Below are 21,806 nucleotides of genomic sequence, written 5' to 3' on the forward strand. Positions count from 1 at the left end.
TGTTATTTGGTGTGTTACAAAGAAGGTCGCCAATTACTGTAAACTGTACATTCTGTTTTTTTCTAACATCTTTATTGGGGCCTAATTGCTTTACAATGGTGTGTCAGTTTCTGCTTTATAACAAAGTGAATCAGCTATGCATATACATATATCCCCATATCCCCTCCCTCTTGCGTCTCCCTCCCACCCTCCCTATCCCACCCCTCTAGGTGGACACAAAGCACCGAGCTGATCTCCCTGTGCTATGCAGCTGCTTCCCACTAGCTAGCTATTTTACATTTGGTAGTGTATATGTGTCAGTGCCACTCTCTCTCTTCGTCCCAGCTTATTTCATGCATTTTAAAACATCGTTTTGAGATGAGGTCCATAGGCTGTAAGCTGCCAGCTAGCGGCCCTCCTTACAACTGAGCAGCAGGTTATTTCTTGAGGGGAGAGCCAACTGAACACCTCCACGGCTGCCACAATCTAACTTTTCTGCTTTTGATTTTTAAAAGACACATACAAAGAGTGTTAATGAAATCACACACTATCATATTGTCTTCACCAAGACACGGTTTAATTCATTGTATCGAGTCCATCCTGTTGCTTTATCCTCTAAGAATGTAGGACGGTATATGCAGAATCAATTTGAAATGTAGAGTAGATTACTTCAAAGGCCCCTTTTTGCTCCGGCATTCGGTTTCTTGGTCTGTTATGTATTTCATATGTGTTTGGAGCCCTTAAGTTACAGAATTTAGAAATATTAAGAAATATTCCTGGCAGAGAACAATGTTAATATAACTGAACAGTTGTTACATTGTATACTTTAAAAGCCATCCATCATGGCTTAGAAGTAATTTTTGTTGCTTAGAATTACCCTCATGCTCCCAGTCCCCTGGTTCATTCCAAGCTGACCAGACTCTTTGTCAAGAACATTCATAAAGCTGTGGTTTAGGCACCAGACATGATTAGTAAGCATTTCCATGAAGAAATGTCATTTCGTATCCTTCCCAATTAAGATTAAAGTTTTCATCCTTGCATTAAATGGCTTGAGGAAGTAGAAATTTGGATCAGTGCCATTCAGAGTGTGGTCTCTAAACTGTTGCCAGTCTAAAATAACTCAGGAGTTTAGAGCAGAAAGTCATCCAGCCAAGCACACTGTTTTGTCCACCTGACCCTTTGTTTTCCCATAGGAAGACTTTCTGGATGAAGGAAGCGGTACCCTGAGTGACATTCTGGAGGACGTTTCTTGTCTTGTCTCATGAGAACTTGGAGTAGCATAGCTCTAAATGTTATTTCAGCATGATAATCAGTAGAATCTCAAATCGTTCTGGTTAACCAACGGTGTTTACTGTGGGATGCAGAGAAGGCTGTTTCACGCTGGGGTGGTCAGAGAATGCGTTAAGGAAGAGGCAGAATTGGCCGTGAGTCTCGAAGGATGCCTAAGGGTTATCTAGCCAAAGAGGTGCTGCAAGGGCAGCCATAGGGATGAAGAGTGAAAGCAGCCGCTTGTGCTGAGAACACAGAGGATGTGATAGACGCGTTGAACCTGATGACAGTGGGAACCGTCAGGACCTATGAGCCCGACAGCAGGTAGACTGGAGCCAGATCCTAGAGGCCGTCATCCAGATGACGGGGTTTGGAGGTTACTCTTAGCGGGAGAGCGCTAAAGCACTTGAGCCAAAGGAATGACCCTATCAGAGTCTGTTTTAGGAAGACTAGGCTGACAGTGTGGTTGGTACAGGCTACATGTTCACTCGAGGAGAGAGAGAGAGAGAGATTTGTTAGGAAGCCATTTGTAGAGCTGCCAAGTATGGTGATGAAGTTCGAACTAGAGTGATGGGTGTGGGAATAAGAAGTGAACCAGGTTCCAGAGACCTTTCTGAAAGGATTCACAGAATGGGATGCATTAGGCATGGGAGGAACAAAAAACAACCAAGGTGTGGCACTTGATGAAGTGAACGGAAAATGTGTGACCAAATCCATCAGTTTTCAGATGTGCTTCTTTGTATCCAGGCACCTGGTATATGTGTTAGGGAAACGCCAGTAAGGAAACCCCAGGACCTGAGAATGGCTATTCATCTATCCAGCTGCAGGGGGCTTTCATTCATAGTCTGGACTAGGAAGAAGAACTGGATTGGGGAGAAAGTGAGTTTGTAAGAGACCAGAGAAATAACAGCTGAATGTTTTAAATATTATTTGAAATTGCCTGTCTCTTTTCCAAGGTGCTGATAGCTTATTGGATATAAGTTCTGAAGCTGACCAACAAGATCTTCTTGTCCTACTGCAAGCAAAAGTTGCTTCTCTTACCTTACACAATAAGGAATTACAAGATAAATTACAGGTAGGTAAATAGATTGCTAACACGGTCTATTCTGTAGGGTTCAAGCTATTGGGCTTTTCAGGGTTAGTCAGGTGATATTTTGTTTTAGACATAGACATTAGTTTCTTCTTTTTAAAATATAATTAGCCTTAAGCATTTTATAGTTTCAAGTTATTTGTTTCTTGAGAGTTTATTCGTTAACTATTTTCGTAAATTGGTAAATTATGTATAATTATATACATAGTATGATATATATGACAATATATATACATATGTGTACACACACATATATATATGATTAGTCAGTTATTCACTTAGTAAAGTTGATCATCTAGCAGATTTAAGAACTTGATAAGAAGTAGCTGTACTAAGCCCATTGTCCCTCTTGGCAACTACAATAATATGAGAAACAAAGGAAAAATTTGAGTCAGAGGCTCTTCAGCCAAAACAAATCTCACATTTTTAAAGTGGCACACATGATCTGTCCTAAGAGAGCACAGAAGACGCTTGGAGTCATTAGCCGGACTCTCGCGTCCCAGACCGTATTTTTTCACGGGGCGAGAGGACGCGTGCACAGCGATCCTGCTGCTCTGCCGCATGTAAGGTTTGGAATCGCTCTCTCGTTGCAGTTGCTTCCTCATCTAACCCCACCTTTGGTGCCACTTCATTCTTGCCTCTTTTTTCCAGGCCAAAACACCCAGGGAGGCAGAAGCAGACCTGAGCTTTGACTTTTACCATTCTGCTGAAACTGACTTGGCCCCATCCCCGGGCAAACCTAGTGAAAGGCCTCCCCCAGACTCCAAACCATCTCCATCTGTCTTAACACATTCCTTGAGTAAATCCACTATCGACAGCGATGTCAGGATCCAGCAACTACAGGAGATGTTACACGACTTGCAGAAGAAACTGGAGAGCTCTGAAGCAGAGAGGAAAGAGCTGCAGGCCGAGCTCCAGGCCAGAAGGACAGAGCCGGTGTGCTTAAACAACTCGGAGATTTCAGAGAACGGCTCCGACCTCAGCCAGAAACTTAAGGAAACTCAGAGCAAGTACGAGGAAGCTATGAAAGAAGTCCTGAGTGTGCAGAAGCAGATGAAACTAGGCCTGGTCTCACCGGAAGGCATGGATACTGACTCAGGCCTCCGTGAGCTGAGGATCACCGAGGAGGAAGTAGACGTGCTAAAGCGGGATCTCCAGAACGCACTGGAAGAAAGTGAACGAAATAAAGGGAGAGTGAGAGAGTTGGAGGAAAAGCTGGTAGAGAGGGAGAAAGCGGTGGTTATGAAGCCACCTGGGGAAGAGTACGAGGAAATGAAAAGCTCATATTGCTCGGTGATTGAGAATATGAACAAGGAGAAGGCATTTTTGTTTGAGAAATACCAAGAGGCCCAAGAAGAAATCATGAAATTAAAAGATACACTGAAAAATCAGATGACCCAGGAGGCGGGTGATGAAGCCGGGGACATGAAAGAGGCCATGAACAGGATGATAGATGAACTCAACAAGCAGGTGAGTGAGCTGTCCCAGCTATACAAAGAGGCCCAGGCCGAGCTGGAGGATTACAGGAAGAGGAAATCTCTAGAAGACGTCACAGCTGAATATATCCATAAAGCAGAGCACGAGCAGCTGATGCAAGTGACCAACATATCCAGAGCGAAGGCTGAAGAGGCACTGTCTGAAATGAAGTCGCAGTATTCCAAAGTGCTGAATGAGCTGACCCAGCTCAAACAGTTGGTAGATGCACAGAGAGAGAACTCTGTGTCCATGGCGGAGCATCTGCAAGTGATAACCGCGCTGCGGACCACTGCCAAAGAGATGGAGGAAAAAATAGGCAGTCTTAAAGAGCACCTCGCGAGCAAGGAAGGGGAGGTGGCAAAGCTGGAGAAACAACTCCTAGAGGAGAAGGCGGCCGTGACCGACGCGATGGTGCCCAGGTCTGCCTATGAGAAGCTCCAGTCGTCTTTGGAAAGCGAAGTGAGCGTGTTGGCCTCAAAATTAAAGGATTCCATGAAAGAGAAAGAGAAGGCCCATTCAGAGGTTGCCCAGATGAGAAGTGAGGTCTCACAAATGAAAAGGGAAAGGGAAAACATTCAGACTCTCTTGAAATCCAAAGAGCAGGAAGTAAATGAACTTCTGCAGAAATGCCAGGATGCTCAGGAGGAGCTTGCAGAAATGAAGAGAGATTCTGAAAGCTCTTCAAAACTGGAAGAGGATAAAGACAAGAAGGTTGGTGAGACTGTACTGCTGTTGAATTTCTAGCTAGTACGCTAGGACTTTCAACCTTCATTTACTGTGGTTAACATTTTTACCCTTTGTAAGCACTAACCTATTGTGAATGGTCAGAAGCTCCACACATGACTCCCTCTGTCCCCAAAGCCACATTAAGAACAGTAGGGTGGGCCTCCCTGGTGGCGCAGTGGTTGAGAGTCCGCCTGCCGATGCAGGGGACACGGGTTCGTGCCCCGGTCCGGGAAGATCCCACATGCCGCGGGGTGGCTGGGACCGTGAGCCATGGCCGCTGAGCCTGCACGTCCGGAGCCTGTGCTCAGCAACGGGAGAGGCCACAGCAGTGAGAGGCCCACGTACCGCAAACAGAACAAAACAAAAAAGAATAGTAGGGTGGACATTTATTTAAAAAAAAAATACTCATCTTCTACTGCTTCCCTCATACCAAAGCATTTTCACATGTGTGGTACATGTTTTCCCTTTAGAAATTATTTTACAGAAGCCCTGCCAAGTGTCAGGGATCAGAAGTGAACCCACCAACTGAGAAGCATTTGTGACCCATCTTGAACTTCTACTCTGTTGGAATCCAGACAGATAGATTCCTCTGTCATATGAAAACCCAATTACTCCCAGACTTGATATTGCTTCCCTAAACCCCACGAGCTTTCCTCTGAGTCAGTATAAAAACCCTCCCCGGGCCCCATTTTCAAAGGTGTACAGGATAATAAGGCAGGAAATGTGAGGGGCGGGTGATTCGAGATGGGCTGGGCCGGGAGGAAGGAGGAAAGTAAAGGGAAAAGTGGATGATGCTCCCGTGCCTGGATCTGCTCTGCATTCCCGGTCTCCTGGGTCAGATGTTCTGAACGGCATTCATTAGAGCATTTTTTATCTTTTATTCCTTCATTATAATGAATGTTTCAAAAAGAGCTCCTGAAGCCAAGAGACGGGGTGGAGGTGGGCGATGGTCTTCACTACGAGGCAAGATGCCCGAGCTACCAGGGTTTCTAAAACTTGTTCCTGACTGCCCACGTCAGCAATATGGAGCAAGACCTAGCTGTCTCCAAATAAGGAATACCTGAAATCCTGTTTCTGATTTATTTTTTCAACCATCCCCCTTTTAAGGGTGAACGAAGGAAATCCATGTCACAGCTTTTGTTACCTTCAGGCCCCAAGACACAGTCTGTCATTCGGGGGCTCTTGTCTGCATGGAATGGCCTTAGAGGGCTTTGTTTGGTTTGCCTGATTTTATCTGTTTTTATCTGATTTTATGTTTCATTTTATGGCTTTTCTTTTAAAAATAACAAAGGGATTGCTGCAGTCCCAGAGGCCAGGAGAGGCTGTGTTCCAGGTTGAGAAGTAGGTGGAGTCCTGCTTCTGCATCACGTTCTTGCCTAGTGATAGAGCTTTCCTTTCTCGCCAGATAAACGAGATGTCGAAGGAAGTCGCCAAGTTGAAGGAGGCCCTGAACAGCCTCTCGCAGCTCTCCTACGCCACGAGCTCGTCCAAGAGGCAGGGCCAGCAGCTGGAGGCGCTGCAGCAGCAGGTCAAGCAGCTGCAGCACCAGCTGGCTGTGAGTGGGCGTGTTTCTGCGGCTTGGTGGGGGGTGTGGGGAGACAGACGGCACACCAGGGGGAGCGGGGAGCCAGCGGGCAGATGCCCAGCCTGAAGGCGTGTTGCGCTTCAGCGAGCAGCTGACTACAGACTTCTGTGATGGAGGCCAGAGAGGGAGCGGATGGATTTCTCGGTCATTGCCTGCAGTGCGATGGGTAACATGTATCAGTGGGAAGGAAGGGAGGAGTCCACGGGACAGTGGGAGGAGGCTTCTTGTTTGCTCTTCCACTCGCTTTTTACCCTTTCCCCATTTTTCTGCCATGGTAGTCACTGTCTCTGGCAGCGGTGAGAGCTGTTTCTTATTAGGGGCCAGGATCTCTGGTAGTTGTATGTCTACATGTCTGAAGCTGCTTCTTGGCCTCTCTCCTGATTTCACCCAGGAAAGCCCTTTCATGTCTGTATTCGTTTCCGATGGCTACTGTAATAGAGCAACACGAACTTGGTTTAAAACAACATGAACTTATTACTACGGTTCTCGAGATCCATACGTCCGAAGAAACCAGTTTCGCAAAAGTAAAGTCAAGGTGTCAGCAGGGCTGGTTCCTTCTCGAGGCTCTAGGGGAGACTCTATTTCCTTGCCTCTTCCAGCTTCTAGAGTTTGCCTGGATTCTTTGGCTCGTGGCCCCTTTCTCCATCCCCAATGCATATGACTCCAGCCTCTGATTCCGTCCTCCCATCTCCTCCTTCACCTTTGACCTTCTTGCCTCCGTCTTATAGGACCCTGGTGGTTACATTTTAGATCCACCCAGATAATCAGGATAACCTTCCTTTCTATCTCAAGACCCTTAATCTGCAAGTCCCTTTTGCCTTATAGGTCACACTCCCAGGTTCTACGGATTAGGACGTGGGTGGGCATCTTTGGAGGGCTATTAGTCAGTCTATCACAGTGTCTGTAGTTTTAGTCATTGAGGGTATGTTACATTTTCCACGTGAAGGTTAGTGTATCCTGGACTGTCTCTAGCTTCCCTTTACAAACAGGACCTGGATCTTGTGATTTCTTCAGTACAGACTCAATACCGGTGAATTCAGGTTTCTACAGTCCTTACTCCGGCTGGCCACAAAGTACAAAACCGGCTTTTCTTGTGTCGCCAGCTCTAGTAGAGCAGTGGAGGAGTAGTCAGGGAAGGAGAAGTTGCTCTTGACTGTGTTTTGCAGGTCATTTTTCTGATCAAGTGATTATCACAGACCTGTAGATAAAGTACTAATGATTTATACAGTCATTCTTACAGTTATTCTATAGGCGTTTAATGAGCTTTTATGTGTCAGTAATATACAAGGTGCTGATGATATAAAAATGAATAAGACACAGTCCCTGCCTTCATGGAACGTATACTCAATATAATGGCTTACCATATACTCAGTGTAGTAAGCGTCCATTGATAGGTGCCCAACGTGCCGTGGGCATAGAGAGGCAATGTGCTCACCCAATCCGGGTGAGTCTCTGAAGGCTTCCTGCAGGAGGCAATGCTTGTGCTGAACCTCAGAGAGGTGAGTAGGAGGCAGCAGGGACTGGGATGTGGCATTTGGATGGTCCGTGGTAGCCACGGCAACCACAGTTCCAGTGGAGGGCTGGAGGAGCATGGATGGCCGAGGCTGGCTGCTGCAGAAGTGACTAAGGAGCTAGGCGGCTGCCGGGGCTGAAGAGTCACAGCAGGAGGCAGGGGAAGCCTAAAGCAGGTTTGCTGCAAAGATGGGAGATGGTGGTGAGGGAGTGGGATGCTTTCAACTGAGATCTCAGAGGTAATGACTGAGGCGGCTCTGACCAGAAGAGCGGGTGGCTGGAAGGCGGGACAGGTCATGAAGCTGAGGTCGAGGGACTGAGAGGCCGGGGTGGTGGGTGGCTCATCCACGTGGATCCTGAAGTCAGCCAAGTGATGACAGAAGCAGGATCGGAAAGGAAGACAGTGATCAGAAGACAAAGCTATAAATGATGGAGTGGAGGCAACCAAGAGGTGGGAGGAAACGGCACAGAGAGAGCTACCAAGCGTACCTTCTACTGTCAGGAACTTCAAAGACTGAGGTTTCAAAGGGTTTCCTTGAATAGGAAGGACACCTCGTATCTGACACTGTTGGGGAGGAGGTGAGACTGGCTACTGATAGACTTCAGTAGACGTTTAAAGTGATCCATATATGATAGTCCCAATTTCCATCATGACGTAGACAGAAAGGCCCCTTCTTAGACGAGTTAAGAGCTGAGTTGAGATCCTTGAAATAGTCACTAGGAGGAATTGGAATTATAGCTCAACAAGGAGAAATAAAATCATTAACAGCTATGCTGAGGGACCATTTGAGGTTGGTGCCGTCACCCCGTTTACCTCCTTGGTATGCTGACAGCTAAATCATTGAATTCCCCAGGGATTATATACCACTTGCTATATAGAAGGTGATCGATAACTCTCTTTAAAAGAATAATTTTTTAAATTAATAAATATTTGGTCATTGTATACGATAGAAAAGTTGGAAGATACAGAGAACTCTGGACAAGCTACTATAAATTAAAACTGCCCATAATCCAACCACTCAGAGACAATAACTTTTTGCATTTGACAAAGTAAATAGTTCCTTGCACTGTTTACTTTGTGCGAATATATCTATATTCTTTGCCTGAGTATGTATATATATTTTTAAACAAATTCGGGATTATCGTATCTACTTTTTACATGAATTTCCTTCTAGGGTTGACATACCAAGATATGAAACAGGTAGTTTTTTCCCCTAAGAATATTGACAAGCATTCCAAACTACACAATCCGCTGAGTCCACAGCAATTCTGAAAGCTTCCTGTGCTAGTTGGTGGAAGGAATCACTGGGGTAGCGTTTGGCCGCAGCTTTCTCCTGGTTTTTTTGGTTTTTTTTTAAAGGTCTCCTAAGCTCTTGAACAATGTCAAATTGTCTCTTTCTAGGAGTGCAAGAAACAACACCAGGAAGTGATATCAGTTTACAGAATGCACCTTCTGTACGCTGTGCAGGTATGGTGTCTGGGGAACCTAAAGAGATACCACAGCAGGTCTTGCCCAAATGCCCATCATGAAACTAGTAGAGCAGATGAGAATTTGAGAAGACAGCTCTTCACTGGAAGGCTTTTTAAAACACCTTCTGCTTTGCTTTGGATTTTGTGTTGGGAGCCCCATGCCCTGTTAACCAGGAGGAGCCCCCTTTGCTGGGAGCTGAAGGAGGGTGTGGGGGCAGCCCCCCATCAGGAGGAGGGGTCTGGGTGTTCCTTTCCGGGTTTGGTGATATTCTCAGAGCTATCCGTACCATCTCACTCCTGCAACTGTTGTTGGTGCTTTGGCTGACTGGGCTCACATTTGCTACTGAGATGCCAGAAACCCTTTGCTGAGGAGTCTGGTAGGAGACCCAGCCTCCTCATCCTCCGGAGGAAAAAGAGCAGGGTCGTGTCTTTGACTAAGTTCCTCCTAGAAATGTGGGAATGGGCAGGGCCAAAGTTTCCTTGAAGATCGGGGTGGGAGGGCTCATCCCAGCCAGCCATCTCCCTCCCCAGGTGAGGCAGTGCCAGGATTTAGGATCTGAGTGTTGTTTTGTTTTGGTTTGGTTTACAGCTTTTTGATGTTATTTTTTCTGACGAGTGTTTTAGTTTTTCAGTGTTCAGCCTCCCCTCTACCTCTGTTGTTTTCTGCCTTTTGAAGTTCCTGTGGGGCAACAGCCTCTGCCCTTTATTCACCTCCTTCCTCACTCCCCCATGGTCCTGTGTGATTTGTGTCCAAGTCATGATATCGTAGGTTATTCTAATGAGTGTCTTTTGTTGGAATTTCCTAGGGCCAGATGGATGAAGATGTCCAAAAAGTACTGAAGCAAATCCTCACCATGTGTAAGAACCAGTCCCAGAAGAAGTAAAGTGGATTCCTTGGCAGGACACTGGCCCCTTGTTGTCCACCTTGTGTTAGATCCGGAGTTGCTGGCAACCACTGCCATTGTTCTCATTCGTGGTATCACTGTGACCCTTGTAATAGAGCTTCTTCCCTTTCCAGAGGCTTCTTTCTGAGGATGGGTCCCAGGAGAAGACTGTCCTCCTCAGAACCGCTTAGAAACTTCGAAGCAGCAGAGGTGAAAGATGCCGTCATCCCTTCTGATTCCAGAGCTGGGATCATCCACACTGGTGGCAGGCATCCTCCTTGGTACCTGCCCAGCTGAGGGACTTCATCACTGAGTGACACATTCATGCTCCACGCAGCCGTGCTTCCGTTCCTACACTCAGGCTGTGCTGTTCAGCACAGCAGTGTTCTTTTTGCCTTTGGTTTCCTATCCCCCAAACATGACTTAATTTCTAACCAAATTAGTGTGGCACTAGTTATGAGCTGCATGCTTTAGACCCTTTATCGTGATATCTTGTGGATTTAAAAATGCTAATTCCATCTTTTTTTTCCTCATCTGCCTTATATTTCTCACCACCCTGCTTATCAATCTTATAGTTTGATGAGCACTGTTAACTTAAATATGAAGTTTTAAAACACAAGCAAATTGTCCTTAAAAGTTCTTTTTAAGTAAATCGCTGACATATTGCAAATTTTCTATGCAAACTTGCCTCCTGCTGTTTGTTATGCACGAAGCTCAGGAAATCCAAACATTTGTGTTCAACAAGGGATAGTAAATTGCGTGTTTACAGCCAAAAGAAATGCCTCGTAGTTTTTAACCTCAATTTTTTTAAAGTGTTTTTTTTCCTCTACAATATTTGTATTGGCTCTTAAAGATGTTTTCATATCTAAATCCCTAAGTAAGTGAAATTTACATTAGACTATATCAGCAAAATATTTTTTAGGTAATCATGTTTAAGACTTTAAAAAGTATATAACTTTTTCCTCCAGGTTTTCAGCTATAGCAGGAGGTGGTTCTGTATTCCAGACTCAAAATGAGCTGCCACCGACACCCCTAGACTTCCTGCCATCGTGTTCTCAGAACTGTAGCACGTCTCTGAATATAGTAAATCCTCTTTTACCCACTGAATATTTTTGAATGCCCCACTCTACCAGCACCTGTAAATTATCTCTAGAAGGGCTGTTAGTACCAACGAGTTTTTCAACTTTGAAGCAAAAAATCCTGGTAAACATTATGGTGCCTAGCTGAGGTCTTGGGAGAAAACAGTCCTGTTCACTTCACTTTCAGGTTAACTTGCTTGCAGCTTCCCTTACAGCCTTGATCTTATTGAGAGATGTAAACTGAATTACGGAAATCTCTCAAGTATACAACTGAAAGCATAGGCCAGCTCCGACAGGGCCGCCTGGGCTCAGAGGCCACTTGGTAGCACTGTGTTGGATGAGGACCAACGACAGTGAAGCAACACCCGCTTTCGAGCCTGGTGTTACCTTTCTTAAGTTGTTTATAGTTCGGCAATTTCGAACAGGCTCCAAAGAAAACTGTGAAAGGACTTCCTGTCACAGCACTTAAGAAAACACAAGACCATCCCCCTCCCAGCTCCACACAGAAATGCTGCAGAGTGTAAAACTTGAGACATTTTGTAGGACGCCTGACAAAGTGTAGCCTTTTATCTTGTTTCAGGATGCATATTTATTACAAGTACTCTGGTTAAATATTGAAAAGTTACATGCTGTAGTTTAGCATTTTGCCTCTGTAATTTACAGAAAGTATTGCAGAAAATAAACTTTTGTTTCATTTTGCATCTCTGTTGTTGATTTGGGGCACCTTCGTAAGCATGTCTGTACAGCTTCTGGAGTTCAGCTAACTAGCAGCATTTCGGGGCAAAGGTTTTTATACCCTGTGTCGTGCTCCACCGGTGGCCATTGTCCACAGTCTCTCACACAATGTGTCCTACCATTTCGTCCCCTAGCTCCTGGGGTCACCTGGAACTCTACCCCAAGCAACACCCACTTTTGGGCACTTGCATCACAGTTCTTTCATTTAAAATTGCCTCCCAGTTGATCTGTAGTCTTTTTTTTTTTTTTTTTTTTTTTACTATTTAAAAGCCATTAGATTTTTTTTTCTCTTTTTTTTCTTTGCTTTTTTGAAAAAGTAATACATACACATGGTTTTTCTTACATTATCCTATCACATTACAAGGTTAATTCATTCCTGAAAAAAACTCCTGTGGGGTGAATTCTTGCAGGTTGAAAGCATAATTAAAACACCAGATGACAATGAAATGGGTGCAATTATTTAAATAGCTAACACGGTTCTTCGTAACACAGCATAACGAGGCCATCTCCCTTCATTAAGGCCGCTTCCCTTGCTAACAATACGATTCTGCCTCTCTGAGCTCCTGTTGCCAAGGCAGACCATACATACTCAACTGAACCCTTCCTCACGCCCCACCTCTGAGAAGAAAGAGGACAAAAGGTATCAATGAAATCAATGCAAATAGTGTCTGAGGTTATTACTATTTTAAATTATCGAGTGTGCACCCTGAAAGGAGAACTCACCTCAAGAGAGGCCAGCCATTCAACTCAGATGATAATTTTTTATTTTTTTTTTGCCATGCCTCCCAGCATGTGGGATCTTAATTCCCATACCAGGGATCGAACCTGCGCCCCCTGCAGTGGAAGTGTGGAGTCTTAACCACTGGGCCACCAGGGAAGTCCCAGAAGATGATTTCTTGGTGACACTCAAATGAGCACTTAACCTAGATAAATACAAACCAGACTTCTTCAATGGAAAGAATTGCCTCATATGCCAAAGGCAGGGTCTGAAAAACTGTCATCCTGCAGCAGTGGTTATATATCACGGGATATAACTGTAGGATACATGAGATAGACTGAAAATAAATCTCTCCTCCTGATTCTTAGTTTACCACCCCAGAAGCAACAGCTGTTAAGTTTCTTGAATGACCTAAGACATTCTATGTCTATATGTACATGTAGACATGCATTTTATTTTCCCATTTAAAAATAGAAACTTCTGGACCATACTTTTTCCACTTAAAATATCTTGGAGATAGTTCTTTGTCAGCACACACATCCTTTTTTTTTTTTTTTTTTTAATACAGTACGCGGGCCTCTCACCGCTGCGGCCTCTCCTGCCTCGGAGCACAGGCCCCGGGTGCGCAGGCCCAGCGGCCACGGCCCACGGGCCCAGCCGCTATACGGCACGCGGGATCCCCCCGGACCGGGGCACAAACCCGCGCCCCCAGCACCGGCAGGTGGACTCCCAACCACTGCGCCACCAGGGAAGCCCCACACATCCTTTTTAACTGCTGCATAATGTTTCATATTATGTGCTTTTTTTTTTTTAAACTAACTCCTCGTTGATGGAGGAGTTAATCCCCTAATCTGCTTCCAGTATTTTACAGCCCTAAAAATGATGTGATGACTATGCTATGTATGCATATGCGTGAGGATCATTTGGGTAATTTTCAAATTGCCCATTTTCACACTAGCTTCCATCATGTGATACAGGAATGCAGAGGATAAAAGTAGAATAGCATATGGGTCATCACAGTGGGTGAGCAAGAATGGCCTTTTTCTTCACATTGGTTACATAAGAGTCATCAACTTGTTTTTCTTACATAAACGTTCAGACTGACTCCAAAGCCTTTAATAATTAAACCCACCCATCTTAAGATAAACACATGATATGCCATGTGGGGAAAATGCTCCCAGAACATGGCGATGCACAACCTTTTGCCATGTGGCATGACTGTGGAATGCTGGGTGCTGACACAGCAGTAGAAACCATCCAGCAAAGATGGGGGTGATGCAAGGTTTAACAGGCAGACTGCAAGGCAAAGAGTGGGCCGGAAAAAGTAACAGACGGAGGCACTCACAGGAGCAAGTTCTGTTCACCTGTTCAGGGCAGAGAACTGTCCAGCATTCGGGGAGTGTGTGGCATATTTGGGAAACAAAGGACAAAAGCTCAACTATGACGGTCGCCATAATTGGGCCATGGGGGCTGGTTGAGGGAGCAATCAAAGTGGGTTCCAGGAGATGGAAAGGCTCCCTTGAGGAGTAAATCCCCAAGAGATGGATGGAGGTGAGTAGAAGAGAAGGAAGGAGACATTTCTGTGCATTCGGTATAAACCAAGCCCTAAAAATGGGAAGAAACAATATTTCAAGAACGGCGACCGGATGTACCAGATTATTAGTGGAGGATGTGGAGGGGGGAGGGAGCAGGACGCAGCCAAATAACGTAAGCTTTTAACAAAGGAGCGGGGGAGTGAGAGTTACCTATCTGTCACCTTCAGGTGTTTTTAAACCTATACTTTTATTTTTAAAAAAAAAAAAACTTCTTGAGGAAACGTTAGTGAGATCAATACTTCAGTTTCAAAATCACAGTAAAAATGGAGAGTTTGTTGTTCCAGTTTTGAATTTTTCAAATTGTAGGAAAAATTTTAAAAAAATTTTGAAAAGATTTTACACTGAACACTCATGCGCTCATCACCTAGAGTCAAGCATTAACATTTTACTAGACTTGCTTTGTATGCATGTCTATCCACTTATCTATCCCAATTTCCATCCATTAGTCTATGTTTCTTTTTGAGACATTTTAAATAAGTACAGAACATCCACACAGGCTACCCTGAAAATTTCAGTATACATAGCATTAACTAGGTTTTAGTATTTGCTTGAAATTATGTCTAGGTAAAATTTACATAACAATGAAATGCATAAATATTAAGTGTACCATAAGTTTTGACAAGTAAGTATGTCTGGGCAACAAACCTTATCAAGGGATAGAACGTTACCATTAGCCCAGAACATCCTCTCATCCTCCTTCCTTAAAATTAGCAAAGCCTGAAGGTATATGGGACAAAATCCAGGAGAAACAAGGCACACACTTCCAGGTGCCCTCTTCCAGTGGAGTTACATGGATATAGCTCATTGCCCCAGCAGTGATATGTGACAACACTGTGGTAGTCTGGCCAGTCAGATTAGTCCACCCAAGCCTGGGTATCCAGGACTTTATTGGGGAACTATCATGAAGGCTGAAGTACCTGCATATCAATTTCAGCTATTCAGATTCCAGACCCCCCAGAGCAAAGACATGCATTCATCATACATCACATTTTTAAGAATGAACTATTTAATCGGATTTGTACCACTTGGCCCCAAATGTCAAGCATAGAAAAATGTTCTTCTCAGAATATTCTAATGGATCAGAACTCATTTCCCAGGAGCCAGTCTGAGGCCATTCCTGAAGATAGGCATTTGTAATGAATATGCAAGTTCTGAGCAACCCAGACATGTAAATTAATCCTTTAAACTTATACATTTAAATCAAGTTAAACACTCTGGTAGGCAGAATAACACTCCCCCAAAGAGGCTCATGTCCTAATTCCCTGGAATTTAAATAGTTTATGTTATATGGCAAAAGGAGAATAAAGTCCGCAGGTAGAATGAAAGTTGTTATTCAGCTGACCTTAAAACAAGGAGATTACCCTGGGTTACCCTGGTAAGGCCTGATGTAATCAAAAGGGTCTTTTAAAGCAGGAGAAGGAGTCAGAGATTTAAAGATGCTACACTGCTGGCTCTGAAGATGGAAGAAGAGCCATGAACCAAGGAAGGCAGGTGGTTTCTAGAAGCTGGAAAAGGCAAGAAAACAATTCTCCCTGAGAGCCTCTAGAAAGAACCAGTCTTGCTGACACCTGATCTCTAGGCCAGTGATGGTCATTGCAGACTTCTGACCTCCAGGACGAGGAGATAATAAATTCTTGTTGTTTTAAGCTGCTAAGTTTGTGATGACTTGTTACAGCAGCAATAGGAAACCAATATACCCAGAGAGGCCAGTCTCTCTACTAATGGAGAGTTCCTGAAAGATTACTCAGTTTATTAAGTGTTATTGAACACTGGTAATAAGCCAGGCACCATACTGAATGCTAAAGGCTCAGTGGTGGATATAAATCTCCTGCTCACAAGCACCTCACATCTGGTCAGACAGGGCCTGCCACCTAGCAGATGTTCAGTATTCACTGTGTGGGTGGGTAGGTGTTGATTTAGATGGATGGATTGCCCATAAGGCCCTGCATGACCTCCTCTTCTGCTGACCCACTCTCCTGTCTCTCTTTTCTTTTTCTTTCTTTTTTTTTTGCGGTACGCGGGCCTCTCACTGCTGTGGCCTCTCCCGTTGTGGAGCACAGGCTCGGCGGCCATGGCTCACGGGCCCAGCCGCTCTGCGGCATGTGGGTTCTTCCCGGACCGGGGCACGAACCCGCGTCCCCTGCCTCGGCAGGCGGACTCTCAACCACTGCGCCACCAGGGAAGCCCTCTCTTTTCATTCTTAATTGAAACTTTTTCTGTTCTTAACCCATTAAATTTGCTCCTGCCTCAGGGCTTTTGCACTTGCTATTAACATCGTACAATGCTCTTCTCGACATTTGTGTCATTTGCTCCCTTATTCCCTTGTGGTCTCTGCTCAATGCTACCTTGTCAGAGAAGCCCTTCTTAACTACACTGTATAAGCCAGTATACCCCTTCCCACATCCACATCACTTTCTAGATCCCTTGCCTGACTTTATTTTTCTCCATATAATTTGTTACTTCCATGTCAGGTGGTTCATCCCTTTCCCAAAGCTGGGCCCCTTAGCAGGGGCCTGAGACTGGCTGGAGGAAGAGGCTTTCTCCTGATTCACACAAAGTTGCTGCCTATTCCCTAAGCCACCTGCCTTTTTCTAACTTGCAGAGATGTCATATTGTTTACTAGCAGCCCTGGTAGAATAGAAGCTCTAGGAGAGTGAAATCTTTGTCGCTTTGTTCGCAGTTGCTTTCCCTAATGCTTAGAAAGAACAGTGTTGGGCACATAGCAGGTATTCAATAGGTATTTTTCCTTGGATGGATGGACAGATGAATGGAAAAACTCAAAAGTAAATGGAGTGCCAATAGACTTGTGAGTGTCACTATGAAACTGTGGATGGGATACCGTGGGAGCTCAGAAAGAAGGTATCTAACCCTGCCTTGAGAGGCTGGAAAATGTGTTTTAAGAAATTACACAGTCCAGGGACTTCCCTGGTGGTGCAGTGGTTAAGAACCCTCCTGCCAATGCAGGGGACACGGGTTCAAGCCCTGGTCCGGGAAGATCCCACATGCCACAGAGCAACTAAGCCTGTGTGCCACAACTACTAAGCCTGCGCTCTACAGCCCATGAGCCACAACTACTGAAGCCTCAGTGCCTTGAGCCCGTGCTCCGCAACAAGAGAAGCCACTGCAATGAGAAGCCCACGCACCACAAGGAAGAGTAGCCCTTGCTCACCACAACTAGAGAAAGCCCGTGCACAGCAACGAAGACCCAACGTAGCCAAAAAAAAAAAAAAAAGAAAAGAAAGAAATCACACAGTCCAAGAGAAAGTTTATTTGGATTTCCTTGTTCTTAGGTTTCACAGTCCTTGCGTTTGGAATCATTTGGAGCTAATCACAGTTGATTGGGGGTTGGAAGAGTCTAGAAGTACCCTATACACATGGTTCCTCTGTGTGATTTCTGCAATAGCAAAGCTTATGGTAATCAGGATCAAAGGGGGGTATGTGAACCCGCTGTAAAAGCACTATCCCCAGATTACTAGCATTTCATTCCAGAGTTCGTGAACAGAACTAAAGCACACTTACCGTTGAGACAGGGGGGAAAGGAGCAGTATACAAATGCTAGATAATGAAGAAAGGGGGCAGCTGTTGGGATGTGATAAAGACTGGCTGGAACCAGCTGAAAACAAGGTGGCTTTGAGAACAGTCCAGTCATTGACCTTTAGCTCATTATACCTTCACTGTAATCCTAAAAATCACTCTCCGTTATGCCATGACGGTTCCGAGGTAGACCATAAAAGGCCAAATAGTGGGCAGTGATACAATTCCTGGGAAATCCCCACCCTACCCCAAAATAGCGAGAATATTCCTCCCACTCATTAGCCTATGAAATTACTTAATCCATAAAAACCTAGGACCCCAGGCCCCAGAACCACTATCACTTTCCAGGATGACCCCATGCCCTGGGGCTGCTCTCACTTTCTAAAGCAGTCTGCATTCTGCCTATTGAATGTGTATCTCTCTAAATAAATACCCATTGCTTTCCCTTTACTCTGGCTTACTCTTGAATTCTTTCCTGCAAGAAGCCAAGACCCCTCCCTTGGCGATTGGTCCTAAGGACACCTGCAGGTCCCAGGATGTGACATTTCCCCCCCTGCAACGCTGTAACTAACTTTACATTTGCAGCCAGGGTTAAGATGTAAGGAAAGAAAAAGTGTCACAGAGGTTTAGAACTCTAAAAGTCTTTAAAGTTCTTTTCATTTGATTTCTTTTTTTTTTCTTTCTTTCTTTTTTTTTGCCGTACACGGGCCTCTCACTGTTGCGGCCTCTCCTGTTGCGGAGCACAGGCTCCGGACGTGCAGGCTCAGCGGCCATGTCTCACGGGCCCAGCCACTCTGCGGCATGTGGGATCTTCCCGGACCGGGGCTCGAACTCGCGTCCCCTGCGTCGGCAGGCGGACGCTCAACCATTGCACCACCAGGGAAGCCCTTGATTTCTAATTTTACAGATGAGCTAATTAAATGGAGGCGGAGCCAGAGTGTTGGCTTTAGGGAATGGGAACTCAGTGACTGTTCTGGTACCACACGTCCCCCTCACAAGGATCAGCAGAGCAAGTGTTCAGGAAAGAGAAGTTATATTTAATACACTTAGAAACAACTTCATAGCCATTTCCTAGAATGACAGAACATTAAAACTTTCCATTTCATTGAAGACCAACTTGTAACAAGAATAAGGGAAATAAGTGTTAGAGAACAGGAAACCAGTTCTGCCCTTTTATCCCCATACATGTTATATATTCATATTAAATATTCAATATTATGTTCATAGAATCATAAAAATCTGTGGTTTATCCTCACAGAATCCTGGAACTGGAAGGGGTTTTAGAAAGCAAGTGGTACAAATACTCTCAATGTACTGGCAAGAAAATTCAGTCCCCTAGGCTGTGACTTGCCCCAGGGCACACAGTCCAAAGCAGAACCCTGACATCCTGAAGCCCAGCCCAATGCGCTCATCATCCTTTCATGCTGAGGGTTCTTTTAGAAAACAGAGGATAAAAGGGGTGGGGTCTTTCTAAAATTTTGGCTCAGGAGCTTGAGGGTACAGATTTAAACTTTAATAGGCCATCCAGGTTTTAGTTAAGAGATATTAAAGTGGGCCTTCCCTGGTGGCACAGTGGTTGAGAATCTGCCTGCTAATGCAGGGGACACGGGTTCGAGCCCTGGTCTGGGAAGATCCCACATGCCACGGAGCAACTAAGCCCGTGTGCCACAGCTACTGAGCCTGCGCTCCAGAGCCCGTGAGCCACAACTACTGAGCCTGCGCGTCTGGAGCCTGTGCTCCGCAACAAGAGAAGGCCACGACAGTGAGAGGCCCGCGCACAGCGATGAAGAGTGGCCCCTGCTCGCGCAACTAGAGAAGGCTCTCGCACAGAAACGAAGACCCAACACAGCCAAAAATAAATACATAAATAAATAAATTTATATATATAAAAAAAGAGATATTAAAGCAAACTCACTTAAATAGCTCCTCCAACCTAACTTCAGAAAGGCTATCTTGGCAGTCTTGGATCAACAGCAGTTAAACTTCAGCCACAGAACTGGAAAGAACAAACACTGAATGTAAACACCACCTGTCAAGTTCTGGGTAAATATTTTCCTTCTTTTTCTACTGAGCCTGCTCTTGTTTGAAAAGGAGAGGGACATACCAGCTCCAACTTGACTTGTCACAGCCCCTAATTCATTGTGGGGTTCATGGCAACACCCTGAAACCCGAGGCTGCTTGAGCCAGTGATGTTCACTTGGTTATTAACCACAATTGCCCCTGTACCTGTCAGATCTGAGTTACTGTTACCACTGTGGGTATTTCAGGCCACTGAAGATGGGTAGGATAAGGATACATGGTGCATAACTTAGGGCTATGTGGTGTTTGCCAAATGTGCCCTCTACCCTCGAAAATATTCTCTGAACTGCTAATCATTAGCAGAACTAGTGGTCCATATCTTAAGCTACTCACTTCCTGCACTCCGCTCCCTTACTCATGCGTAGCTCTAATCTTACCGGGAGAGGCAACACAGACGGTGCCAGCACCGTCAATAGTTCTATCTGAGCCTTTCCTCGCAGGCCCGGAGGACCCGAACACCTGGGCAACTGTGAGGGTGCAGGGAGCACGGAGGGGCACGCGGGGGGCGAAGCGTGTCGCCGAATACAGCCCGGTACGTCGTCGCAGCTTTAAATTGGTAAGGTCGTGGAGCCGGACGCCCCTTTCCATCCTTCGGTGGGATTTACCTCCTCTTCCGGCGTCGTTATCCCCGAGAGGTAAAGTCCCTTTAAGAAAAACAGTAGTGGACCGTTCAGCCGCAGCAGAGGGAAGTGTAGGGACGAAGCTAAGGTCGCCCGAGTCTCGCCCGCGGGGACCGTTAAGGCAAGGGTGCGGTGGCAGCTATGGTTTGCGCGGGTGGCCTGGGATTCCGCTGGGCCGGAAGTGCCCCTCGTCGCCATGGCTACAGGCGCGGGCACCGCCCGCAACGTTCCGTTTCCATGGTAACCCCATTGTCTCAGTAGTCAGAACTCCGGCGGCGGGCGGGAAAGGTAGAGCTAGGTGAGCTTCTCTCTTCCGCAAGGCAACCTAGCGGCGCCTTGAACGAGGTCCGAAGAGGCCGGTACACTGAAGCCGCCGGCGGAAGCCGAGCCGCCAGGCTGAGGGATCCGGGAAGCGTAGTTCTGGGCCGTGGCTCCTCTGCCCTCGGCCAGGTACGCCGCGTCACGCTTGCCTCTCGGCCGCCCTCGCCCGCTTTTCGGGCTGGAGCCTCTGCGGCCGGGGCACCGCCCCCAGAAAAGAAGCCAGGGGAAGCTCGGACGTTGCTCGGAATGTGGTGTTAATGTTTACAAAGCTAAGGCGAGACAACGGCAGAAAATAAGGAAGCGATTTGCACTTGAGAGAGGGGGGAGATAGTGGTGTTACAATTCAGGGCCATGTGAAACCACACAGGAGCAGAATTTAGGAGGTTGAGACGTCAGAACCCCTCGCCCTGGCCACAGTTTTGAAAGTAGAGATGAGAAAGACAAATTAGTGAAACTTCCCTTCTGGTCTTTGGATTGCGGATGTTGTGGAGTCTGAGTCAGAGAGCTACTACTCAGGGCTCAGGTGGGAATGAGTGACCTTCTGCAGGGTGAAATGAGGAGGGCCTTGCTGGGTACCAATGTTCAATAAATAACTGCATTCGAGTTCGATTTGATTTAAGCGACAGGGATAGCCATGAGGGTTCAATTTAGCAAATAATTACAAATCAGATTTTTTGCCATGAGTTTCAGTCATTTCCCCCATCAGCTAATGACAGCAACCAAAATAGACGCATGTGTTTTAGCTCCTTAACTAGGATCACCTATCAAGTAGTGAGAGGGCCCAAGGGACACGGAGAAGAATTAACCAACAAATACACTGTTAGTAGTGAGAGCTGGTTACGTGCAAAAACAGTATCTGACTTGAGTAGAAGGTCATAGTTTTGTTGATTCAGGAGCTGTTAATATGTTGGCTTAAGGGGTAAAAAAGGTAGGGGATTTTGGAGGTAATGTGAAGTAAAAATTAGAGGAAGGAAATTTAATTCAGGGATTTAATTTGGCAAATGTCTTTAATTTCTGCTTTCCACGGTCTCCATACACGAGTGCGTGTATAGTCTATTTGTGGATTTAGGATGGGTTATATATTCGGGTAGTTTCATTTTAATGCTAATAGCATCCAACAAAGGGAAAACAGAA

The 21,806-nt window shown here is 45.6% G+C and overlaps 2 protein-coding genes across 10 annotated transcripts in view; both read left to right on the forward strand.

Annotated features, from left to right (window-relative positions):
• The window catches only part of RAI14 (retinoic acid induced 14), a 149,776-nt gene extending 138,005 nt beyond the window's left edge, over positions 1-11,771 (forward strand). For 8 of the 9 annotated variants that reach the window (XM_081231020.1, XM_081231017.1, XM_081231021.1 and 5 more), the window contains 5 exons: positions 2,205-2,323; positions 2,990-4,525; positions 5,946-6,095; positions 9,040-9,105; positions 9,914-11,771. In XM_081231020.1, the coding sequence (XP_081087146.1) occupies positions 2,205-2,323; positions 2,990-4,525; positions 5,946-6,095; positions 9,040-9,105; positions 9,914-9,991 (1,949 nt within the window). In that variant the 3' untranslated portion in view covers positions 9,992-11,771. The remainder of the gene's footprint in view (positions 1-2,204; positions 2,324-2,989; positions 4,526-5,945; positions 6,096-9,039; positions 9,106-9,913) is intronic. The other variant, XM_081231022.1, reaches the window with a different exon arrangement.
• An 8,444-nt stretch (positions 11,772-20,215) lies between these two features.
• Positions 20,216-21,806, forward strand: part of TTC23L (tetratricopeptide repeat domain 23 like) — a 45,124-nt gene continuing 43,533 nt past the window's right edge. The window contains exon 1 of the mRNA XM_081232955.1: positions 20,216-20,287. The gene's annotated coding sequence lies outside the window, so the exon portion shown is untranslated. The remainder of the gene's footprint in view (positions 20,288-21,806) is intronic.

Source organism: Mesoplodon bidens (assembly GCF_964165515.1).
Source record: "Mesoplodon bidens genome assembly, chromosome: 4".
Lineage (NCBI taxonomy): Eukaryota > Metazoa > Chordata > Mammalia > Artiodactyla > Ziphiidae > Mesoplodon > Mesoplodon bidens.